Genomic DNA, 20028 nt, shown 5'->3' with positions numbered 1-20028 from the left:
TTTTTTCACATTAGGTGCAGGCCATAAGCATCTAATTTCAGTTATTTACAATTTGACAAGTGCACTTAATGTAGACTCACTGTTTCTCTTAGAGAATCTTGGGAGCATAACCTAGGTAGTTGTATTACCGATGATCAATGGGGAGACATGTTGAATCTGGTTCACACCTCTTCCATATGTGCCAGACATGGCCTATTGCAGTGTAATGTGCTCTACCAAGCTCATTTAACAAATGCCAACTTAGCAAAAAAAAAAAATAATAAAAAATTTTCAGAAAGGATTGATGCTTGTCAACCGCTGCAAGCAAACTCCTGTAAACCATCTCCATATGTTCTGGAGTTGCCCTCAGCTGACAGACATTTGGTCCAATGTATTTGATACACTTAACAATGCACTTAAAATAGACTTAGACCCTAACCCCTTGACAGTTCTTTTTGGCATTTCCTCGAGACCTGATTTGTCTCAGGTTATCGCCTTTACTACTCTTTTAGCTAGATAAGCTTTTCTCCTCAAATAGAAACATGTCATTCCCCCATCACATGATATCTGGATCTGATCAATCAGTTTTTTTGTTGTATAAAGCCTGAGAGGTTTTATTTTTTTAAGAAGAAATCCCAAAATTCTACTGGCCTTAATGTGTATCAGTCACTCCTCTCTTCCTTATCTAATGTCTCCACTGCTAAAAGGACATACTACCATAACAAAATTAACAATTCGTCTAACTCTTACATGCTTTTTAAAACATTTTCCTCACTCCTTTGTCCTCCTCCTCCCCCTCCTGTATCAACTCTAATAGCTGACCACTTTAAAAACATCAGTGCAGAATTTTCCACACCACAATCTGTCAAGCACATCTCACCAGCAAACATACACTCATTCACATCCTTCTCTTCACTCTCTGAGGCAGAAGTCTCCAAACTCATCCTTTCTAATAATCCTACTACTTGTCCGCTTAATCCTATTCCATCTCATCTTCTTCAAGCCATTTCTTCTGCAGTTGTACCTGCACTCACTCACATCATTAACATATCCCTCCACACTGGTGTTTTTCCCTCAATATCTAGACAGGCTCGTATAACTCCACTACTTAAGAAACCCACCCTCAACCAATCTCTTTTAGAGAACTACAAACCAGTTTCCCTTCTTCCTTTCATTGCAAAAACACTTGAATGAGCTGTGTTCAACCAAGTCTCTGCCTTTCTCACACAGAACAACCTTCTTGACAGCAACCAATCTGGCTTCAGAAGTGGACATTGAACAGAGATTGCCTTGCTCTCAGTTGTTGAAGCCCTAAGACTGGCAAGAGCGGAATCCAAATCATCAATACTTCTCTTGCTTGATCTGTCCAATGCTTTTGACACAGTTAATGACCTCCTGTCAACCCTTCTGGCAAAGTGCATCTCAGGATCCGCACTCCAGTGGTTTGAGGCATACCTATCAGATATGTCCTTCAAAGTATCTTGGAGAGGTAAGGTGCCTGAGTCGTGACATCTAACTACTTGGGTGCCTCAGGGCTCAGTTCTTGGACGACTTCTCTTCTCTGTCTACATGGCATCATTAGATTTGTCATTCAGAAACATGGCTTTTCATACCACTGCTATGTTGATGACACTCAACTAACTCTCATTCCATCCTGATGATCCGATGGTAACTGCTCGCATCTCAGCTTGTCTAACAGACATTTCTTGCTGGATGAAAGACCATTACCTTCAACTCAACCTTGCAAAGATCAAATTTTTCATCAAAATTTCACCATTAGGTTAGGCACATCAACCATAACTCCTTCAAAAACAGCCAGAAACCTTGGAGTTATGATTGATGATCAGCTCACTTTCTCAGACCACATTCCTAAGACTGTCCGGTCCTGCAGATTTGCTTTATTCAACATCAAGAAGATCTGGCCCTTCCTTTGGAACATGCTGCACAACTCCTTGTTCAAGCTCTTGTTCTGTCCAGGCTGGACTAATGCAATAGTCTCTTGGCAGGTCTTCCAGCCAGTTCTATCAAACCTTTCAATTAATCCAGAATGTGGCAGCAAGAATAATTCTTAATGAGCCGAAAATAACACACCTCCGTTTATCAATTTACACTGGTTACCAATATCTGTTCGCATAAAATTCAAGACATTGATGTTTCCCTACAAAACCACCACTGGCTCTGCACCCCTTTACCTAAATTCATTACTTCAGACTTATGTGCCCTCTAGAAGGTTGCGTTCTGCAAGTGAATGTCGCATTTAAGCTAACCGAGACTTGTTATAGCAGTTGTATATCATTGCTCTTTTTGTTGTTTTTGATTGCTTCCATTGTCCTCATTTGTAAGTCGCTTTGGATAAAAGCGTCTGCTAATTGACTGTTAAATGTAAGTTAAGATTCTCACTTTCAGGATCTCTCAAATCTTTTCATAAGACCTGGAAACCTTTTTTAGATCACATCAAAGGCTTACTCTGTTCTCCTGATACCAGCACTAATATACATGAATTAATTTCTATTGAAAAAAGGGATTGAAAAAAAAAGATTGATTCTTGAGAGAGGAATGTTCATTTATTTTAATGTATTTGTTTAGCTTTGTTCAATATTTTGTTTAGTTCCCTTTCCTATTTTATTTATTTTCTTTTTCCTTTTCTCTCTCTCTCTCTCTGCTTTATATTCAAATGTCTTTTGGGTGGGAGGGTTTTAAGTGGGTTTATATTGAGACGATTTGTTATTTCTTATTTTTCACTGAATACATCATGTATGGTCTTGTTAAAAGATCAATAAAATAAAATAAATGAATTTAAGAATAAATGAAAAAGCAAAAAGGGGACTTAAAACAAAAGAGATGGTGAACAGTAGGTGAACAATAGTAAATTTAGATGTTTATTAAAAAAAACAAAAAACAAAAAAAACGATTCAGTGCTTTTAAACATGAAGCTTAAAAACTCACCTAAATATAAGATTTATGCCAAAGAGGGTGAACATAACTACAGTATAGCCCACAATGCCTGTGGTGTAGCTGATCTTGTACAATAGGAGGAACCATTTGTAAACAAGCCTGTATGGAGAGAAAAAGAAAACAGAGTTAAATCACCAAAGAAAGGCCAATTTTATAAAACCATTAAAATAAATTAAACATTTATTGAAACAATATTTAGTGGGGAACAAATAAAAGTGAATAAATGATGGACTAAATCTGGTTAAATGTTACTCCAATGGCTCCAATACAGAGTAGCACAGATCTCTTTTGCACATCCCGTGCGCAGAATGATGCAACACGGAGTCACAGTGTGCAGCACTCCGTATAAAAAAAGGGAAGAAATATTGCTGTGTAGTGTATTATATCTGTGTGATGTTTTATTGACCCTTTTCTTTTAACAGTTTTAAATCTAATTTATTGTGGGCTTTTGAGGAGAGTTTCATCATTTTGATATCTTTCTTTCTAATTATAACCTTTTCTGTTCTCATCTTTTTACCACGTGCAGTGTGAACGTTCTGATCCGTTAACATGGGCTCGATAAAAAAAGGCTACGCATCACAGACAGAGTGTGTGAACCTGAAGTTAGGCATATGCCCACATCTGTTCTGTTCACGCACTAAAAGTAACTTTAAATCTTTGAGAATGGGTTTCTCAAGACAGGTGGTGCATTAAACCAGGGGCTAATCTCCTGTTTCCAAAATGCATCACAAAATGCTTGAGAAAGCTGTAAACGAATTCCACATTGCACAAGGTGCAAACAACCTTACGCCTGTTTCACACATAATCCGTCTGCAGTGCGTATGCGTTGCATTTTGGTTTTACGCACCCATGTTATAACAGATTCCAGCGTTCACGCAGTTGCGGTCTGTCAGTGCATTCCAGGAGCGTTGCGTCTGCAGCAGTGCAGTGATCGTTCACGTACCAAGTAGTGGATTGCAAACGCTTCCTGTGTGAAAGCACAATGAGTATGAGTCCATGCTGCTTCTGCACCACATACGAAATGCACATGGACTGCATACGCACTGCAGATGGAGTATGTGTGAAATATGCGTGCGTCTTGTCAAGGTTTCCATTGGGAAGCTTCTTTAAAAAAAAAAAAGAAAATATTCCCTGAAGCAAACCCGGCGGCATCTTAGCTGCATCCATGTTAGCACGTCACGTTTGATGTGGTTATTTCACAGTAGGCATACACAGGTTTAAAGACTCGTTCTCACCCCCTACAGATTCGGCTAGGATTATATCCGGGCTAAAATATCAAGGTGAAAGTCATCATAGCTCGGGTAGTATGGACCCAGCTCCCAACCCAATTTTGAGAATAGATTAACGGCGATATTTTTTTTTATCGCCCAATAAGAGTTTCACATTAACGCAGCATGTTAACCCAGATAATGGCCCACCACTAATATATATATTAGGGCTGAGCGATAATCAAAGGCGTTAATGAATGCTTTGTTGCATAGCTTGCAGCTCGATTTGAAAGCAGGTAATGGTGATTTTATATATGTAAAATTAAAAAAATATTTAAAATTATTATATATATTAGTGGTGGGCCGTTATCGGCGTTAACGTGCTGCGTTAACGGGAGACTCTTATCGGGCAATAAAAATAATATTGCCGTTAATCTATTCTAAAAGTTGAGTTGGGAGCTGGGTCTATACTAAGCAAGCTATGATGACTTTCACCTTGATATTTTATATAACCGACTGGCTGAGGTCAGCCTAAATAGATGCTCAGGACAGTTGACGGGCCACTGCTGCGCTTCGTCACGAAAGCTTATCTTTTTCACGCTCTCTTCTGCTAAGTTCTCCTCAAAGTCCCTCCTGCACCTGAACGAACAAATACAAATCGCAGTTTGAACAAACAAAAAGATGTGAAAAGAGCCCAATTCAGCACCGCTGTGTTCTGGTGTTCAGGGCTCACGCAGAGAAAGGCGTCTTAAAACGCTTGAACACCGAATTTGCTTATTTTTGCTCTTGTGCCGACAAATACTGTACATGCAACATATGTCAAAATATCCACCTTGGAAATTATGCTTGAAAAAACGGTCAGTTATTTCTTAAGTGAAAGTAAACAGTTGAGGAAAAAAATATGGGATGTGTATTATATTGGATGCGTTCATCGTCTCTTAAAGTGACCGCGCCTAATTTAGCTACTAGCTGCTGTAATGTTAATATATATATATATATATATATATATATATATATATATATATATATATATATATATATATATATATATATATATATATATATATATATTAGGGCTGAGCGATAATCAAAGGCGTTAATGAATGCTTTGTTGCATAGCTTGCCGCTCGATTTGAAAGCAGGTAATGGTGATTTTATATATATAAAATTAAAAAAATATTTAAAATTATTATATATATTAGTGGTGGGCCGTTATCGGCGTTAACGTGCTGCGTTAACGGGAGACTCTTATCGGGCAATAAAAATAATATTGCCGTTAATCTATTCTAAAAGTTGAGTTGGGAGCTGGGTCTATACTAAGCAAGCTATGATGACTTTCACCTTGATATTTTATATAACCGACTGGCTGAGGTCAGCCTAAATAGATGCTCAGGACAGTTGACGGGCCACTGCTGCGCTTCGTCACGAAAGCTTATCTTTTTCACGCTCTCTTCTGCTAAGTTCTCCTCAAAGTCCCTCCTGCACCTGAACGAACAAATACAAATCGCAGTTTGAACAAACAAAAAGATGTGAAAAGAGCCCAATTCAGCACCGCTGTGTTCTGGTGTTCAGGGCTCACGCAGAGAAAGGCGTCTTAAAACGCTTGAACACCGAATTTGCTTATTTTTGCTCTTGTGCCGACAAATACTGTACATGCAACATATGTCAAAATATCCACCTTGGAAATTATGCTTGAAAAAACGGTCAGTTATTTCTTAAGTGAAAGTAAACAGTTGAGGAAAAAAATATGGGATGTGTATTATATTGGATGCGTTCATCGTCTCTTAAAGTGACCGCGCCTAATTTAGCTACTAGCTGCTGTAATGTTAATATATATATATATATATATATATATATATATATATATATATTAGGGCTGAGCGATAATCAAAGGCGTTAATGAATGCTTTGTTGCATAGCTTGCCGCTCGATTTGAAAGCAGGTAATGGTGATTTTATATATATAAAATTAAAAAAATATTTAAAATTATTATATATATTAGTGGTGGGCCGTTATCGGCGTTAACGTGCTGCGTTAACGGGAGACTCTTATCGGGCAATAAAAATAATATTGCCGTTAATCTATTCTAAAAGTTGAGTTGGGAGCTGGGTCTATACTAAGCAAGCTATGATGACTTTCACCTTGATATTTTATATAACTGACTGGCTGAGGTCAGCCTAAATAGATGCTCAGGACAGTTGACGGGCCACTGCTGCGCTTCGTCACGAAAGCTTATCTTTTTCACGCTCTCTTCTGCTAAGTTCTCCTCAAAGTCCCTCCTGCACCTGAACGAACAAATACAAATCGCAGTTTGAACAAACAAAAAGATGTGAAAAGAGCCCAATTCAGCACCGCTGTGTTCTGGTGTTCAGGGCTCACGCAGAGAAAGGCGTCTTAAAACGCTTGAACACCGAATTTGCTTATTTTTGCTCTTGTGCCGACAAATACTGTACATGCAAAATATGTCAAAATATCCACCTTGGAAATTATGCTTGAATAAACGGTCAGTTATTTCTTAAGTGAAAGTAAACAGTTGAGGAAAAAAATGGGATGTGTATTATATTGGATGCGTTCATCGTCTCTTAAAGTGACCGCGCCTAATTTAGCTACTAGCTGCTGTAATGTTAATCCAAGAAAATGAAAATCACTTATGAATCACTTATGAATGAATTACTTTTATACAATTATTCAGACACCAGATATCTTTTTTGATATATATAGCAAAACTGTAATGTGAGAAATGTTGAAGGTGTCTGAATAAATGTAGGTTTGATTGTATATTTAATTTTTACATTGAAGACTATTCAGTGCTATTTTACATTTAATTATTTGGTTTCAGTACCTTGACACATACAAACTTGAAAAAAACTTAAACATTGTGTTAATAGCACAAAAAATTAAAATAAACGAACATACAAATTAAACAATTTCAAACAGGGTCCACTGGTACAACCTTCACCGGGGGCCCTGCTGACCCCAGCTACGGCCCTGCTCACGCCTGTTTCACACATACTCTGTCTGCAGTGCGTATGCAGTCTGTGTGCGTTACGTATGTGGTGCAGCAAGGACTCGATGTGCTTTCACACAGGATGTGTTTGCAGTCCGCTACTCGGTACGTAAACGATCGCTGCACTGCTGCAGAAGCAACGCAACTGTGATGAGAACGCAACTGGAATCCGTTAACATGGGTGCGTAAAAAAATATGCAATGCATACGCACTGCAGACGGAGTATGTGTGAAACAGGCATAAGGTTGTTTGCACCTTGTGCAATGTGGAATTAGGTTACATCTTTTTCAAGCACTTTGTGATGCATTTTGGAAACAGGAGATGTGCCCCTTTTCTAATACACCACCTAGCTTGATAAACCCCTTCTCAAAGACTTACTGTTTGTCTATTTTATTTGGGTAGCATACATATTCTGAATGCCTTCGGCAGAATTCGAATGAGCCATTTTAATCTAGATTAATTTCAAGATCACAGTGAGATTAATCTTGATTAAAAAATTTTATTTTGCCCACCAATAATATATATATATATATATATATATATAGGTCAATATTGAACACCCTTACTTCAAATATTTGGTAAGAAAGTAACAAACCCAGACAATAGAAAGTCAACCACAGCTAATCAAAGTTAATTTATTTTCCATTTTTGGTTACCTCGGAGTGGTGCAGTCCAGTGGTTTGCGGGTAGCACGAAAAGTGATGAAGGTCATAAGAAAAGAGAAGATGAACCATGTCACCAGAAACCTCCACCAATGCAGCTTAGTGGTGAAGTACAGAGGAACCACCCACATTTGGAAGAGGGTTACCAACTAGAAAAGAAAGAAAAAAACTCTATTCATTTACAAACGCATCATTCAAATGAACTGTAACTCTGTAAATTTTCAACAAAGAGACATGAGAGATATATCTATAGAAAGCTAAACAACTAAACAAACAAGTGCTACCGAAATATTCTCTGATAAAGTAATCCATATGAAAACAACGCGATGTCCGTCTTTCACGTCTCCCTTCATTAGATTTAATGTGACCACGCCAACGCGCTATGGAGATTATGTTTCACTTGAAGCTCGCAGCTTGAATACGCCCATACAACAGAAGACAAAGCATTGAGACTGTTCAAGTTTTTTTATTTTACTGTTTGCTTCGCGATAAGAGGAATAAGACATAATTCACCCCAAGAAGATGTTATGAAGACTACCTCAGGATTTGAGATTTCCTCAGAAAAAAAGAATTAAGCTCTTTATTCAGCAGAGATCATAAACTAAAGTCTCTGTATTTATTTATATACTTGTATTAGGTTTTACATAATGTGTAAACATTTTACTAGTTAAACTTTTTCCAAACTATAATAATTCCTGACTAAATGTATAATCAAGTCAAACATTATGACATTTCAATAACAATATATACTATAACATTCAAAAGCTTGATGTAAATAATAATGTAACAAATAAATGTAAATGTAACAAATGTAACAGACAATCAAGTCAAGTCAAGTCTGCTTTATTGTCAATTCTTCCACATGTACAGTACATACATACAGAGAATCGAAATTGCTCAGACCCCCGGTGCATACAGATAGCAGTAACAATAGAGGCTAAAATTCTAGATCAAATATAAAATATAAGATACAGCTATACAATAAGGGAATGTAAAAAGACATAATAAAACTTAAAATAAAGTTAAATAAAGCAGTGGAAGGCACATGACAGATAGAGCGCAAATCAGTGAAGTGAACAGTGTAGATAAAAAGAATTTTAGTGCAAGTTCGGGAGCGAGTTAAATGACAATGCTGTTTTTTTAATTTATCAAAAAAAATATATATATATTCTCAGCTCTTTTCCACACTTTTTATTATTATACACCACTTAAAAGTGTTATAAACTCAAGTTTAGTAAAAGTCAGAATTATGAGATATGAAACTGAAATATTAAGTCAGAAATTTTGAATTCTGTACAAACTGAGAAAGCCAGAAAATCAAGATATTAACTATTGTAAGATATTAAGAATTGCAAGAAATAAAGGATTGTTATATAGAAAGTTGCATTTACCCATTTTTTTTAACCTCATTTCCCATTTTCCTCATATATAGCTACTTAAACAAACATTTAAGACATTTAAAATAAAACCTATGTCCCAATGATAAATGAAAACAAACAAAAACTATACACTGTCTATTGTATGAATTTTAGAAGGGTTTCTCATCCAGCATCAGAGCCTGTCAGTTGAGAAAGCTGCAACTGTGCATATAGTGTGTACTATATGCACAGTACACACTATATGCAGTAGTATCATCAAGTGCTGAGCGTTTGAATCTGTGAAAAGATGTACGTGCCAAACATATTCCCAAACTTAATGAGATGTGTTTGTAAACCTTATGTCCAACAACATGATTTAATCCACAACATCAGTCAAAAGCTTTAAATAACTTTATTTTTTCTGATCTGTTGTGGCTTCTCATCACAGATTGAGGCAGAAAATATGTTCCACACTGTAATAAAGACTGCTGATTAGCAAATGGATTATACATTTACTTCATTATTATGAAAATACCCAAGATGGCATAAAGAACACAGATAAACCGTGTATTGTCGCTGTCGTTGGTTTATTGTCTTTGTTTAATCACTTCAAGTGTTTCTATATTCTTTTATTCAGTGATAGCTGTATACCTTTGTCCATATTAGGGATTTCCTGGAGCATCATGAGTTCAAGTCGTTTATAAAGTTTATGACTCAACTGTGAAACTGTAAAAAATATAAAAAGGATACAAGTACCAAGTATGAAATTATTAATTAGCAATGAGTATGTAAAGATAAATTAAGAAAATATCCATTGCAATGTCAAAATTACCTTACCTTAGAATTGTACAATAAATGTAACACTATATACTTATAGACATTGCATATAACAGATGCAAAGAAGGATGATGTTTAAAGGCCGTGTTGCAGGGTTAATTTTTTAACGAATTTGTGCAATTTGCTTGTTGGTAATAAACATTTAAACTGTTATCCATTGTATTTTATGTTGTTGGGTATCACAAAACGGAATATAATACGAAAAAGTAGGTACTATCTTACAGCGGTCTCCTTTCCCCCACAATGCATTGCATCACGTCGGGAAGAGAATTTACCAAAGCCCGCCTTGAGAGCGACTAGAGAGACGAGTAGTAGACGAGAGTATTCAGATAGCGCAGATTATAGATAAATAGATAAATACTTAGATATAGATAGATAGACAGACTACATATATAGATAGATAGACAGACAGATATCGACCAACAGCGACCCAAACGCACTCACTTCCCTACAGCACAAGCTTTTCAGCGCAGTTTCCATGGGACAGCACCGCCCACACAAGCACCTGCCAAACACAGCGACACACACGCGGCTACGTTTGCAACAACATTTTCACCGGAGGAAGAGATAAACGCTTAGTAATGCCCATATAGCTAGCAAGTGTGTGTGTGTGTGTGTCATTATTGTGCACTGCTGCTCGTAGACTAGCTCCAGTGCTCATTGCTGCGATGCTAAATGATAGCAACTCACCAGGACACTTCACAAACTCTCCACTCATTCTCCTCGGACCATGCATTTAATTAGCTTGGACGGACATCAGTTCTTGGCAATTCCTCATTTGCCCTCTCACGTCTGGCAGGTTCAAAATTACACAGCTGCAGGTCATCATACATGTTGGCTCTTGCCACCTCTTCCTCATCCCAGTCAGTTGCTATAACGTTAGTTCTGATGCTGCATTCCAGGCAGGTTTTTGAGCTCGTAATCACTATTTCATACCACAACTAACGACTTTGTACCTTTCCAGGCAAGATACGCCAAACTTTCTGAGCACAAGGAATTGTAACTAGATTATTTATTTTATTGCAACGTTACATTGACCTAAAATCGTTTTTTCAACGTGTACCACTTGCATAAACACTGCGTCCGTAGGCAGTATTATCCGTAGGGGCTGTCATTGTTGTTTCGCGTGCTGTGTGACCTCGGAACTTGGAGTACATCGATCTAGTACAAGACACGAATTCACGGGTGGGAAGTCACGAGTTTGATTGCCGTTCCAGTGCACTTTCACGGGTTTAAGGTCGGAAAAACATGAGTTACGGGTTGCCTGGAACGTGGCATCATACTAGACTGAGGCTACCTTTCCTCGACTTCTCCCCAACGTGACGTCATCGCCGAGTTGCGTAAAAAAAAACGCTAATACCAAAAACTTAAAAAATAGGTCTTTAAGACCATTTTTGAGACATTTTAAAAATGATATACATATCTTGAGTGATTTATGTACCCATTAATCGAAAGTGGTGGTTAACCTGCAACATGGCCTTTAAGGATTAGTTAAACCGCTACCACATTTTGCTGTACTACTGCAGTACTACTCACATTTCCTGTTTCCTGAACTAAGAGACTATGGATGACTACTTTTCAAAATCAAAATCCTCACTAAATAGACACATACAAAATAATAAACATTTAAAATAAATCAAAATCAATTCAGCCCAGCACAATAACAATTCTTTCTAAAGAAATTTTAAATAAACATATGATAATCCATGTTTTTCTCCAGCGCAGAACGAGGCAATTATAGTTTTGGATTTTTCATTAGTTTTCATTTTTAATTTCATTAACAGTTTAGTTTTAATTAGCTTTTAAAGCTTGTTTGCTAGATTAGTTTATTTTTAATTTTTTGAAAAAGCTTAGATTTAGTTTAGTTTTTATTAGTTTTAGTGTTAGTTTTAGTCTTTTTTTGTAATTTGGGTTATTTGTCAGGGGCAAGATTAAAAAGGTCAGAAAAAGTATTGTGTAATAATAACAACAAAAACATCATACAATTTTAGAAATTATTAATTCAAAAATAAAACCAGTACATAAAATGTACATATGGACACAAATATATAAATAGTCTCAACACTCAGCAGTACTGTAAGTGCAAAATGTGTAAGTGACGTGTGCCAGTAAAAAACCTAAAGAGTCAACAGACTAAAGAAGTTTTTGGGCCACAACAAGAATTTTCTGTCGGATTGTCATGGAGTTCAATCTGATAAAAGAACATGACAAATAACAAATAAAAAGAAAACTTTAAATACAGCTTTTCAATTTTGTGTGTGTATGTGTGTGTGTGTGCCAGTGGTTGTGTGTGTGAGTGATTGTGCATGGGTGAGAAAGAGAGAGATGGCTTTACTTCAGTCAAGCAATAATTTTCTATACAGAATTCACCCCTATACAAATCCCACAACTGAACAATTTTTTACGCCATATACTAAATTTACCCTATACAATAGCCTACTCATCTGGAATGAAGAAGCAAACATTCAGTGTAAGAGTAAACAAATGACATTACATTATTTAATATTTATACTACAGGGCTGTTGAATGCTTGAATCTGATTGTATGACGAACGTGACATTATTTTCTGGGATTATTTTCGTCTGAGAGGACGATTGATTTTGGGGGTTTTTCCGCCTATATTTCGTTTTTTTTTTTTTTTTCTTTTTTATGGTTCTAAGTTTATGAATGGTTGTTTTCCTTTTTTCTAAAAATAATATATGGTTTGTTTTGTGAGTGTTTGAGTTTTTTGAGGCGGCACTGGGTTGGCGTCTGTTCCTGCGGGGACAGGGTCACAGGTGTCGCTCAGCCATGGAATCAGATGTGTGCCGGCTCAGGGCGTCACTGTTGAAGACGTGTTGATGGCAATCGGTGAAAAAGTTGGATTTGAAAACATTACTACAGCATCTAGGATGAATAAAGCAGTGGTGGTTTTTGTCAAAAAGGTAGACATAGTAAATCATTTGATAAGTGAATAGTGGTAAGTGGTGATTTTGTTATTATCTCACAGCTCGTTACTCCGACAACAAGAGCTACGATATCCAATGTGCCGCCTTTTACTCAAAATGAGGAGATCGAGAAAGCTTTGTCGCGATATGGAAAAAAGGCTAGTGAGATTAAGATGATCCCGCTAGGTTGTAAAAACGCTGCTCTAAAACACGTTATGTCTTTCAGGCGGCAGTTGTTTATGTTCTCAAATGAACCCGAGTTGGACATTTCGTTTAGAGTCATGCAAGAAGGGAAAGCTTATTTTATTTATGCGAACATGGGTAGTTTAAAGTGCTTTGAGTGCGGGGATATCAGACACAAACGGAACGTGTATCCACACAAGGCCCAGGTTAGTGAAGTGGAAGTTAGGCCTAGTATTTCTACTGCTGGTGAGAGCAACAAGTCAGCTTCTGAGGGTGTGCATCCTCAAGCTGGATCACAGAGGAACATCGACAGTGTTGGAGTGATTGAAAGTCAGACTGAGAACGTCCATGAAATGGTTGATTCTGGTAAAAAGCATGGTATTTCTGAACTGAAGGATGATGTAGCTATGGTTAGTGTTGAAAGGGTTTTTTTTAATGAAAATTCTGAAATGTCTAATTCTGGTGAAATGTGTGATGCTGATTCGGGGATGAGAGATGACGATGCTTTCTCTGATATATCTAACATGGGATCATGTGGAAGTGTGGACGATGTATATACATTGCAAGATATAAATAATTTCTTGGATGAAACCTTTGGAAGAACTGTTGAAGTTAAAGAAATTTTTCCTGATGAGAATAAATTCATGCATACAGTGAAATTGCTGCAGAGAAATGTTAGCTTTGATGCGTTAAGCAAACAAAAAAGGTTCAGGTTGAAGAAGATGTTAAAGTTAAGAAGGGATAAAATGAACGCTTCAAAAATCAAATGTTTAAGTCACACTGTGAACTTTTTTCTTTGTTTTTTTGTTCTTTTTCTATCCTCTTTACATTATCTTTCTTTCATGGAGCTGTTGAGGGTTGGCTCTTTAAATATGAATGGGGGTAGAGATAGTAACAAATTAGCAATGGTATCAGTTATTTAGTATTAAAAAAAATAAATGTAGTTTTCTTACAAGAAACACACACTAGTGTAGACAATAATAATAATAAGTTTTATTTATATAGCGCCTTTCAAGAGCTCAAGGACACTTTACAATAAACAAACAACAATAAAGGCAGTTGACAAAGACAGCAGACAGAACAACAGTAGGCAATTGAGAGTGCAAGGACAGTAAGTGAGAATTGGGTAGATATAGTTCTTAAACTAAGAACTATAACATTCAGAAAATAGGTGTGTTTTGAGCATGGATTTGAATTCAGAGATAGTGTTAACAGAACGGAGTGATCGGGGGAGAGAGTTCCACATTTTGGGCGCAACAACACTGAATGATCTGCCCCCCACTGAAGCAAGGCGATGCCGAGGGACAACGAGATGGCTGGAATCAGCGGATCGTAAAGAGCGAGTAGGGTGGTAGGGGAGAAGCAGGTTACAGAGGTAGGGGGGAGCCAGGCCATGCAGAGACTTAAAAGTGAGAAGGAGAATTTTGAATTTAATACGGTAAGCCACAGGAAGCCAGTGAAGATCATGCAGAATTGGGGAAATATGTGCAGAACACTTGGTGTGGGTGAGTAGTCTGGCAGCAGAGTTTTGAATGTATTGTAATTTGGAAATGGAGCTAGCTGATAGACCAATGAAAAGTGCATTGCAGTAATCAAGACGTGAGGTGACAAATGCATGGATGACAGTTTCAGCATCTGAGATACTGATAAAGGGACAGAGCTGAGCGATACGACGTAGATGAAAGAATGCCAATTTAGTGATGGAATTAATGTGAGAGTGGAAAGATAGAGAGGAATCAAAAATTACACCAAGATTTTTAACAGTACTAGATGGTTTGATAAGAAAGCCAGCGATCTCACAGGTGATGTTGGTAGGAATTTTATTAGTGAGTGATGAAGGCCCAGTGAAAATAATATCAGATTTGTCCAAGTTAAGTTTTAGAAAATGTGAATGAAGCCAATCTTTTATTTCATGTACACAAGCAGAGATTTTGTCAGTTGTGAGAGATAAAGTTGATGTACAGGTAGTATATAATTGAATGTCGTCAGCGTAAAAATGATAATTAAAACCATGACGGCGGAGGATCTGACCAAGAGGTATTATATAGATTATAAATAATAATGGCCCAAGAACGGATACCTGAGGGACACCTTGCTTCAGGTGGACAGTGGGTGAGCGAAAATTCTGAAGTGACATGTAGAACAGTCTGTCAGAGAGATAGGAGGAGAACCAGGAAAGAGCAGCACCAGAAATACCCACATCCGAAAGGCGCAAAATGAGTAGTTGATGGGAGACGGTATCGAAGGTAGAGCTGAGGTCGAGCAGCAGGAGCATAGACAGAGAACCAGAATCACCAGAGAGAAGCAGATCATTCAGTACCTTAACTAGTGCAGTTTCAGTACTATGCAACAGGGGAAAACCAGATTGAAAAGGATCAAAAAGATTATTTTCAACTAGAAAAGACTGAAGCTGGGAGGCAACAGTACTTTCCAGTAATTTAGCTATGAAGGGGAGATCTGAAATGGGACACTAATTAGATAAAACTGAGGGATCAAGGTTGGGTTTCTTGAGAACAGGGGTAACAGCTGCAGTTTTGAGTGACAGAGGAAATGAAGCAGAGGTAAGAGATGCGTTGATGAAGTGAGAGATAGGTGCAGAGATAACTGAATGGCAAAGTTTCAGTAGAGTAGTAGGAGCAGGGTCAAGATGACAAGATGAAGGGTTGGATTTCAAGATTAACTCAGAGACAGAAGAAGGAGTAGACAGAGAAAAAAGAGGCAGGGATTGACCAGATTGATTCGGCAGATAACTAATGTTAGTGGCATCATTAAAGAGGCATCTGTCTTTTCTAGCATGTGAGCCAAGAATGAAGTGCAAAGTTTATCAGAAGCTAGAGCAACATGAGATGGAGGCTTGGTAAGTTTATTTATTGTGTTGAATAATGCTTTTGGCCTGTTGCTTGATTTATTAATTGTAGCAGATACAAAACTGGAACGAGCCAGGTTCAGGGCCGATTTGTATTTCTTGATATGTTTGGTAAATGGCAAATGGTGAACAGTCAGGCCAGTTTTCCTGTAGTAACGCTCAAGCCGTCTACCAGTGGCCTTTAAGATACGGAGCTCAGGAGTGTACCAAGGAGACGAATGTGTGGAAGGGACACTTCTGGTCTTGACAGGAGCATGCTTATCTAAGATATCCGAGATTATGGAGTTATATTTAGATAGTATCAGTGAGGATGAGGAGATATCAAAGACATCAGAGAGATTAGAAGAGGAAACGGAGGTACAAAATAATGCAGTATCAACAGCTTTGAGATTGCGGTAAGTTATGACAGTTGTAGAACAATTCTTATGCATAGGCAGGCTGAAGCTAAAATCAAGAAATTTATGATCAGAAATACCAGTGTCAGTAGAAGTGATGGAAGAGATATTGGCCCTTGATGTGCTGCGTTCGACACCATAGATCATGACGTACTCATAGATCGATTACAAAACTATACAGGTATTCAAGGGCAGGCTCTAAGATGCTTTAGATCCTACCTGTCCGATCGCTACCATTTTGTTTACTTAAATGGGGTGTCATCTCATTTATCATCAGTAAAATATGGAGTGCCACAAGGATCCGTCCTAGGTCCCCTTCTATTTTCAATATACATGTTGCCCCTTGGTAATATTATTAGAAAATACGGAATTAGCTTCCACTGTTATGCTGATGATACTCAGCTATATATCTCAACGAGACCAGATGAAACTTCCCAATTATCTAAGCTAACAGAGTGTGTTAAAAATGTAAAAGATTGGATGACATAATTTTCTCCAATTAAATTCGGATAAGACAGAGATATTAATTATTGGACCAAAAAACACCACACAGAATCTTGTAGATTACAATCTGCAACTAGACGGATGTACTGTTACTTCCTCTACAGTCAGAAATCTGGGTGTTATATTAGACAGCAATTTGTCTTTTGAAAATCATATTTCCAATGTTACAAAAACTGCATTCTTCCATCTTAGAAACATTGCCAAGTTACGAAACATGTTATCTGTTTCTGATGCCGAAAAGCTAGTTCATGCATTCATGACCTCTAGACTGGACTATTGTAATGCACTTCTAGGTGGTTGTCCTGCTTCGTCAATAAACAAGCTACAGGTAGTCCAAAATGCAGCAGCTAGAGTCCTTACGAGGTCAAGAAAATATGATCATATTACCCCAATTTTACAGTCTCAGCACTGGCTACCTATTAAGTTCCGTATCAGTTACAAATTATCATTACTTACCTATAAGGCCCTAAATGGTTTAGCTCCTGCATACCTAACTAGCCTTCTACCACGCTACAACCCATCACGCACCCTAAGGTCACAAAACGCTGGACTTTTGGTAGTTCCTAGGATAGCAAAGTCCACTAAAGGAGGTACAGCTTTCTCACATTTGGCTCCCAAACTCTGGAATAGCCTTCCTGATAATGTTCGGGGCTCAGACACACTCTCTCTGTTTAAATATAGATTAAAAACACATCTCTTTCGCCAAGCATACGAATAATGTATCTTTTAAATTGTGAGTGTAGTTGCATCTGATCAAATGTGCATTTTTATTCTTTAGCTTGGGTTAAACTAATTTTACTTTGTTGGATCAGCAGCTATGCTAATGATGTCTCTATTTTGTTTCTATGTTTTGCCACGGGATGTAACTAGGATTTACACAAGCTCCAGTCTGGATCCAGAACACCTGAGAAGAGATGATGCTGACCCTCAGAGGACCCCAGATGATGCTAACCTTGAATCAACAAACAGAACTAACAATTATTGCTACATGTGTGACTGCATCATATAATAACTATTAATTAATAATATTGATAGTTCATCGTCTAGCTGAATTATTATTTTTTATTTTTTCTAAAATCCTGTCAAACGTGCACAAACTACTAGCTACTACTAAATATTGTAGAAACATAATTTTCTGTAAAGTTGCTTTGTAACGATTTGTATTGTAAAAAGCGCTATACAAATAAACTTGAATTGAATTGAATGTACAAATCAAATCAAGGGTAAGACCACGGGTATGAGTAGGAAAATTAACATGCTGAATTAGATTAAAACATTCAAAAATAGAAAGTAACTGGTTGGTGTTAGAGCAAACAGCATCAACATGAATATTAAAGTCACCAAGCAGTAGAATGGGAAATGACAATGAGCAGGCAAGGGTCAACAGTTCACTGAGTTCAGAAAAGAAGTTAGACAGGACCTTAGGAGGTCGATAGAGCAAAATAATTATGAGAGAGTCAGCCTTCAAAACCATGTACTCAAATGTATTGGTGTCATGTAAGTCAAGTTGCTTGATACGGAAGTTATCACGATGGATGATAGCGAGACCACCCCCTTTACCATGGGGTCGTGGTCTGGACAGATAATTATATCAATCTGGCGTAAGTAGATTTAACTGTAAAAAATCTTCAGGAACTTGCCAAGTTTCATTGAGAAGAAAAATGTCAAGGTTATTATCAAGGTTAAAATGTCAAGGTTGGAAGCTTATGTCACTAAAACAAATTCCTTGTATGCGCAAGCAAACTTGGCAATAAAGCTCTTTCTGATTCTGATTCTGATTCTGATCAGTGATCATTTCATTGAGATAAGGGGCTTTGTCCGAAATTGATCGACAGTTCAAAAGTGCAAAGTGATGATGCGAGGGATTCAAATTAGGTGTATGTTGCTGATCGCTATCAGTGAGATAGATTAGAGAACGCTGAATGGAGGGACCGGCAGGCAGTTGTCTTGGCATGGAAGATATTATATTGTTGGTCCAGATGCAAGGAGGAGAGTCAGGCTTTGAACAAAAGGAACTCAAGAGTGTGCGCCGCGAACGGTGTATGTATCTTGGGCGACGGAGAATCCCTAGTCTCTGACAGTATTCATACGTCACCGAATCAAGATGCGGGCGGCAGTTAAAGGCCCTCAGTTGTAATGTAGAATATTCAATATCCATCCCAGATGTAAGACAAAAAATAAGGCAAAGGAAAAAAGAAAAAAATGTTTTTGCACAAGGCATGTTGATACTGAAAAAGTGAAAGCCCAACCACAAGCAAAACCACGTTAGCCAAACCTGAACGTCATTTCACCAAAACAGCTGACTAAATAGGAGGCAACGCACCCAGATAGTAAGCAGTAAACAAACGGCGCAACCGATAGAGAGAGCGGTAACTCACCCATCTGAGGAGCCGAGTGTGGTAGAGATGTAACAGGGAAGAAAGCTCGCAGCAGCCCGATGGCAGACTTATCAACAGTTCAGTTCAGAGTTTAAACAGTGGAAAAAGGAGTAATTCAACCAGGCGCGAAACAGCTGCACAGACACGCACAGTATTCTCAACGTCTTGCAGACAGCAGAGGTGGTCAGTGCAGTGACAACAGTCCAGGTCAGGGAAACGAAGTAATCAACACAGAGTTCCGATGAAAAATAAAAAAATAAAAATAAAAAATATCCGAACCAGACAAACAGTACAAACAATCCAGGATACGAAGCGGCAGCACAAACGCGCACAGCGTACTCGACCCGGAAACCGGAAGTGTCAATGACACAGCGGTACAAAAACTTCAAAGCGATATAAAAGCTTTGGAGAATATTCTTGTGATAAATAATGTGAAACGAGCATTAATAAGAGCAAGAATTTGTTCATGAAAGAGATGGATGCTCCTTCCTCATATTTTTTTAATCTTGAAAAGAATAGTGTTCAGCAAAAGCATATGTATCATCTTCGGCGGCCTGATGGGGTCATAACTTCTGATCCTTTAGAAATAAGGAAACTAGTAGTCAATTTTTATACGGATCTGTATGATGTTGAGACTTGTGATCATGAATGTGTGTCTGATTTGCTGAGTGATCTACCGAAATTGACAAACGGACAGAAGAAATCCTTGGATGGACAGATTTCTTTCCAGGAGATCACTGAGGCAATGAGACAGCTATCAAATGGCCGT

At 37.8% G+C, this 20028-nt stretch overlaps 1 protein-coding gene across 2 annotated transcripts in view; it reads right to left on the bottom strand.

Moving 5' to 3' along the window:
• The window catches only part of rnf121 (ring finger protein 121), a 149031-nt gene that overhangs the window by 23386 nt on the left and 105617 nt on the right, over nucleotides 1-20028 (bottom strand). Inside the window, exons 4-5 of one of the 2 annotated variants that reach the window (XM_059542729.1) lie at nucleotides 7806-7960; nucleotides 2926-3033 (exon numbers count right to left, since the gene is read on the bottom strand). In XM_059542729.1, the coding sequence (XP_059398712.1) occupies nucleotides 2926-3033; nucleotides 7806-7960 (263 nt within the window). The remainder of the gene's footprint in view (nucleotides 1-2925; nucleotides 3034-7805; nucleotides 7961-20028) is intronic. The other variant, XM_059542730.1, reaches the window with a different exon arrangement.

The sequence above is a fragment of the Carassius carassius genome, chromosome 47 (genome assembly GCF_963082965.1).
Source record: "Carassius carassius chromosome 47, fCarCar2.1, whole genome shotgun sequence".
In the NCBI taxonomy this organism is placed as follows: domain Eukaryota; kingdom Metazoa; phylum Chordata; class Actinopteri; order Cypriniformes; family Cyprinidae; genus Carassius; species Carassius carassius.
The sequence above is the reverse complement of the archived record's forward strand: the minus strand, read 5'-3'. Positions and strand labels throughout refer to the sequence as shown.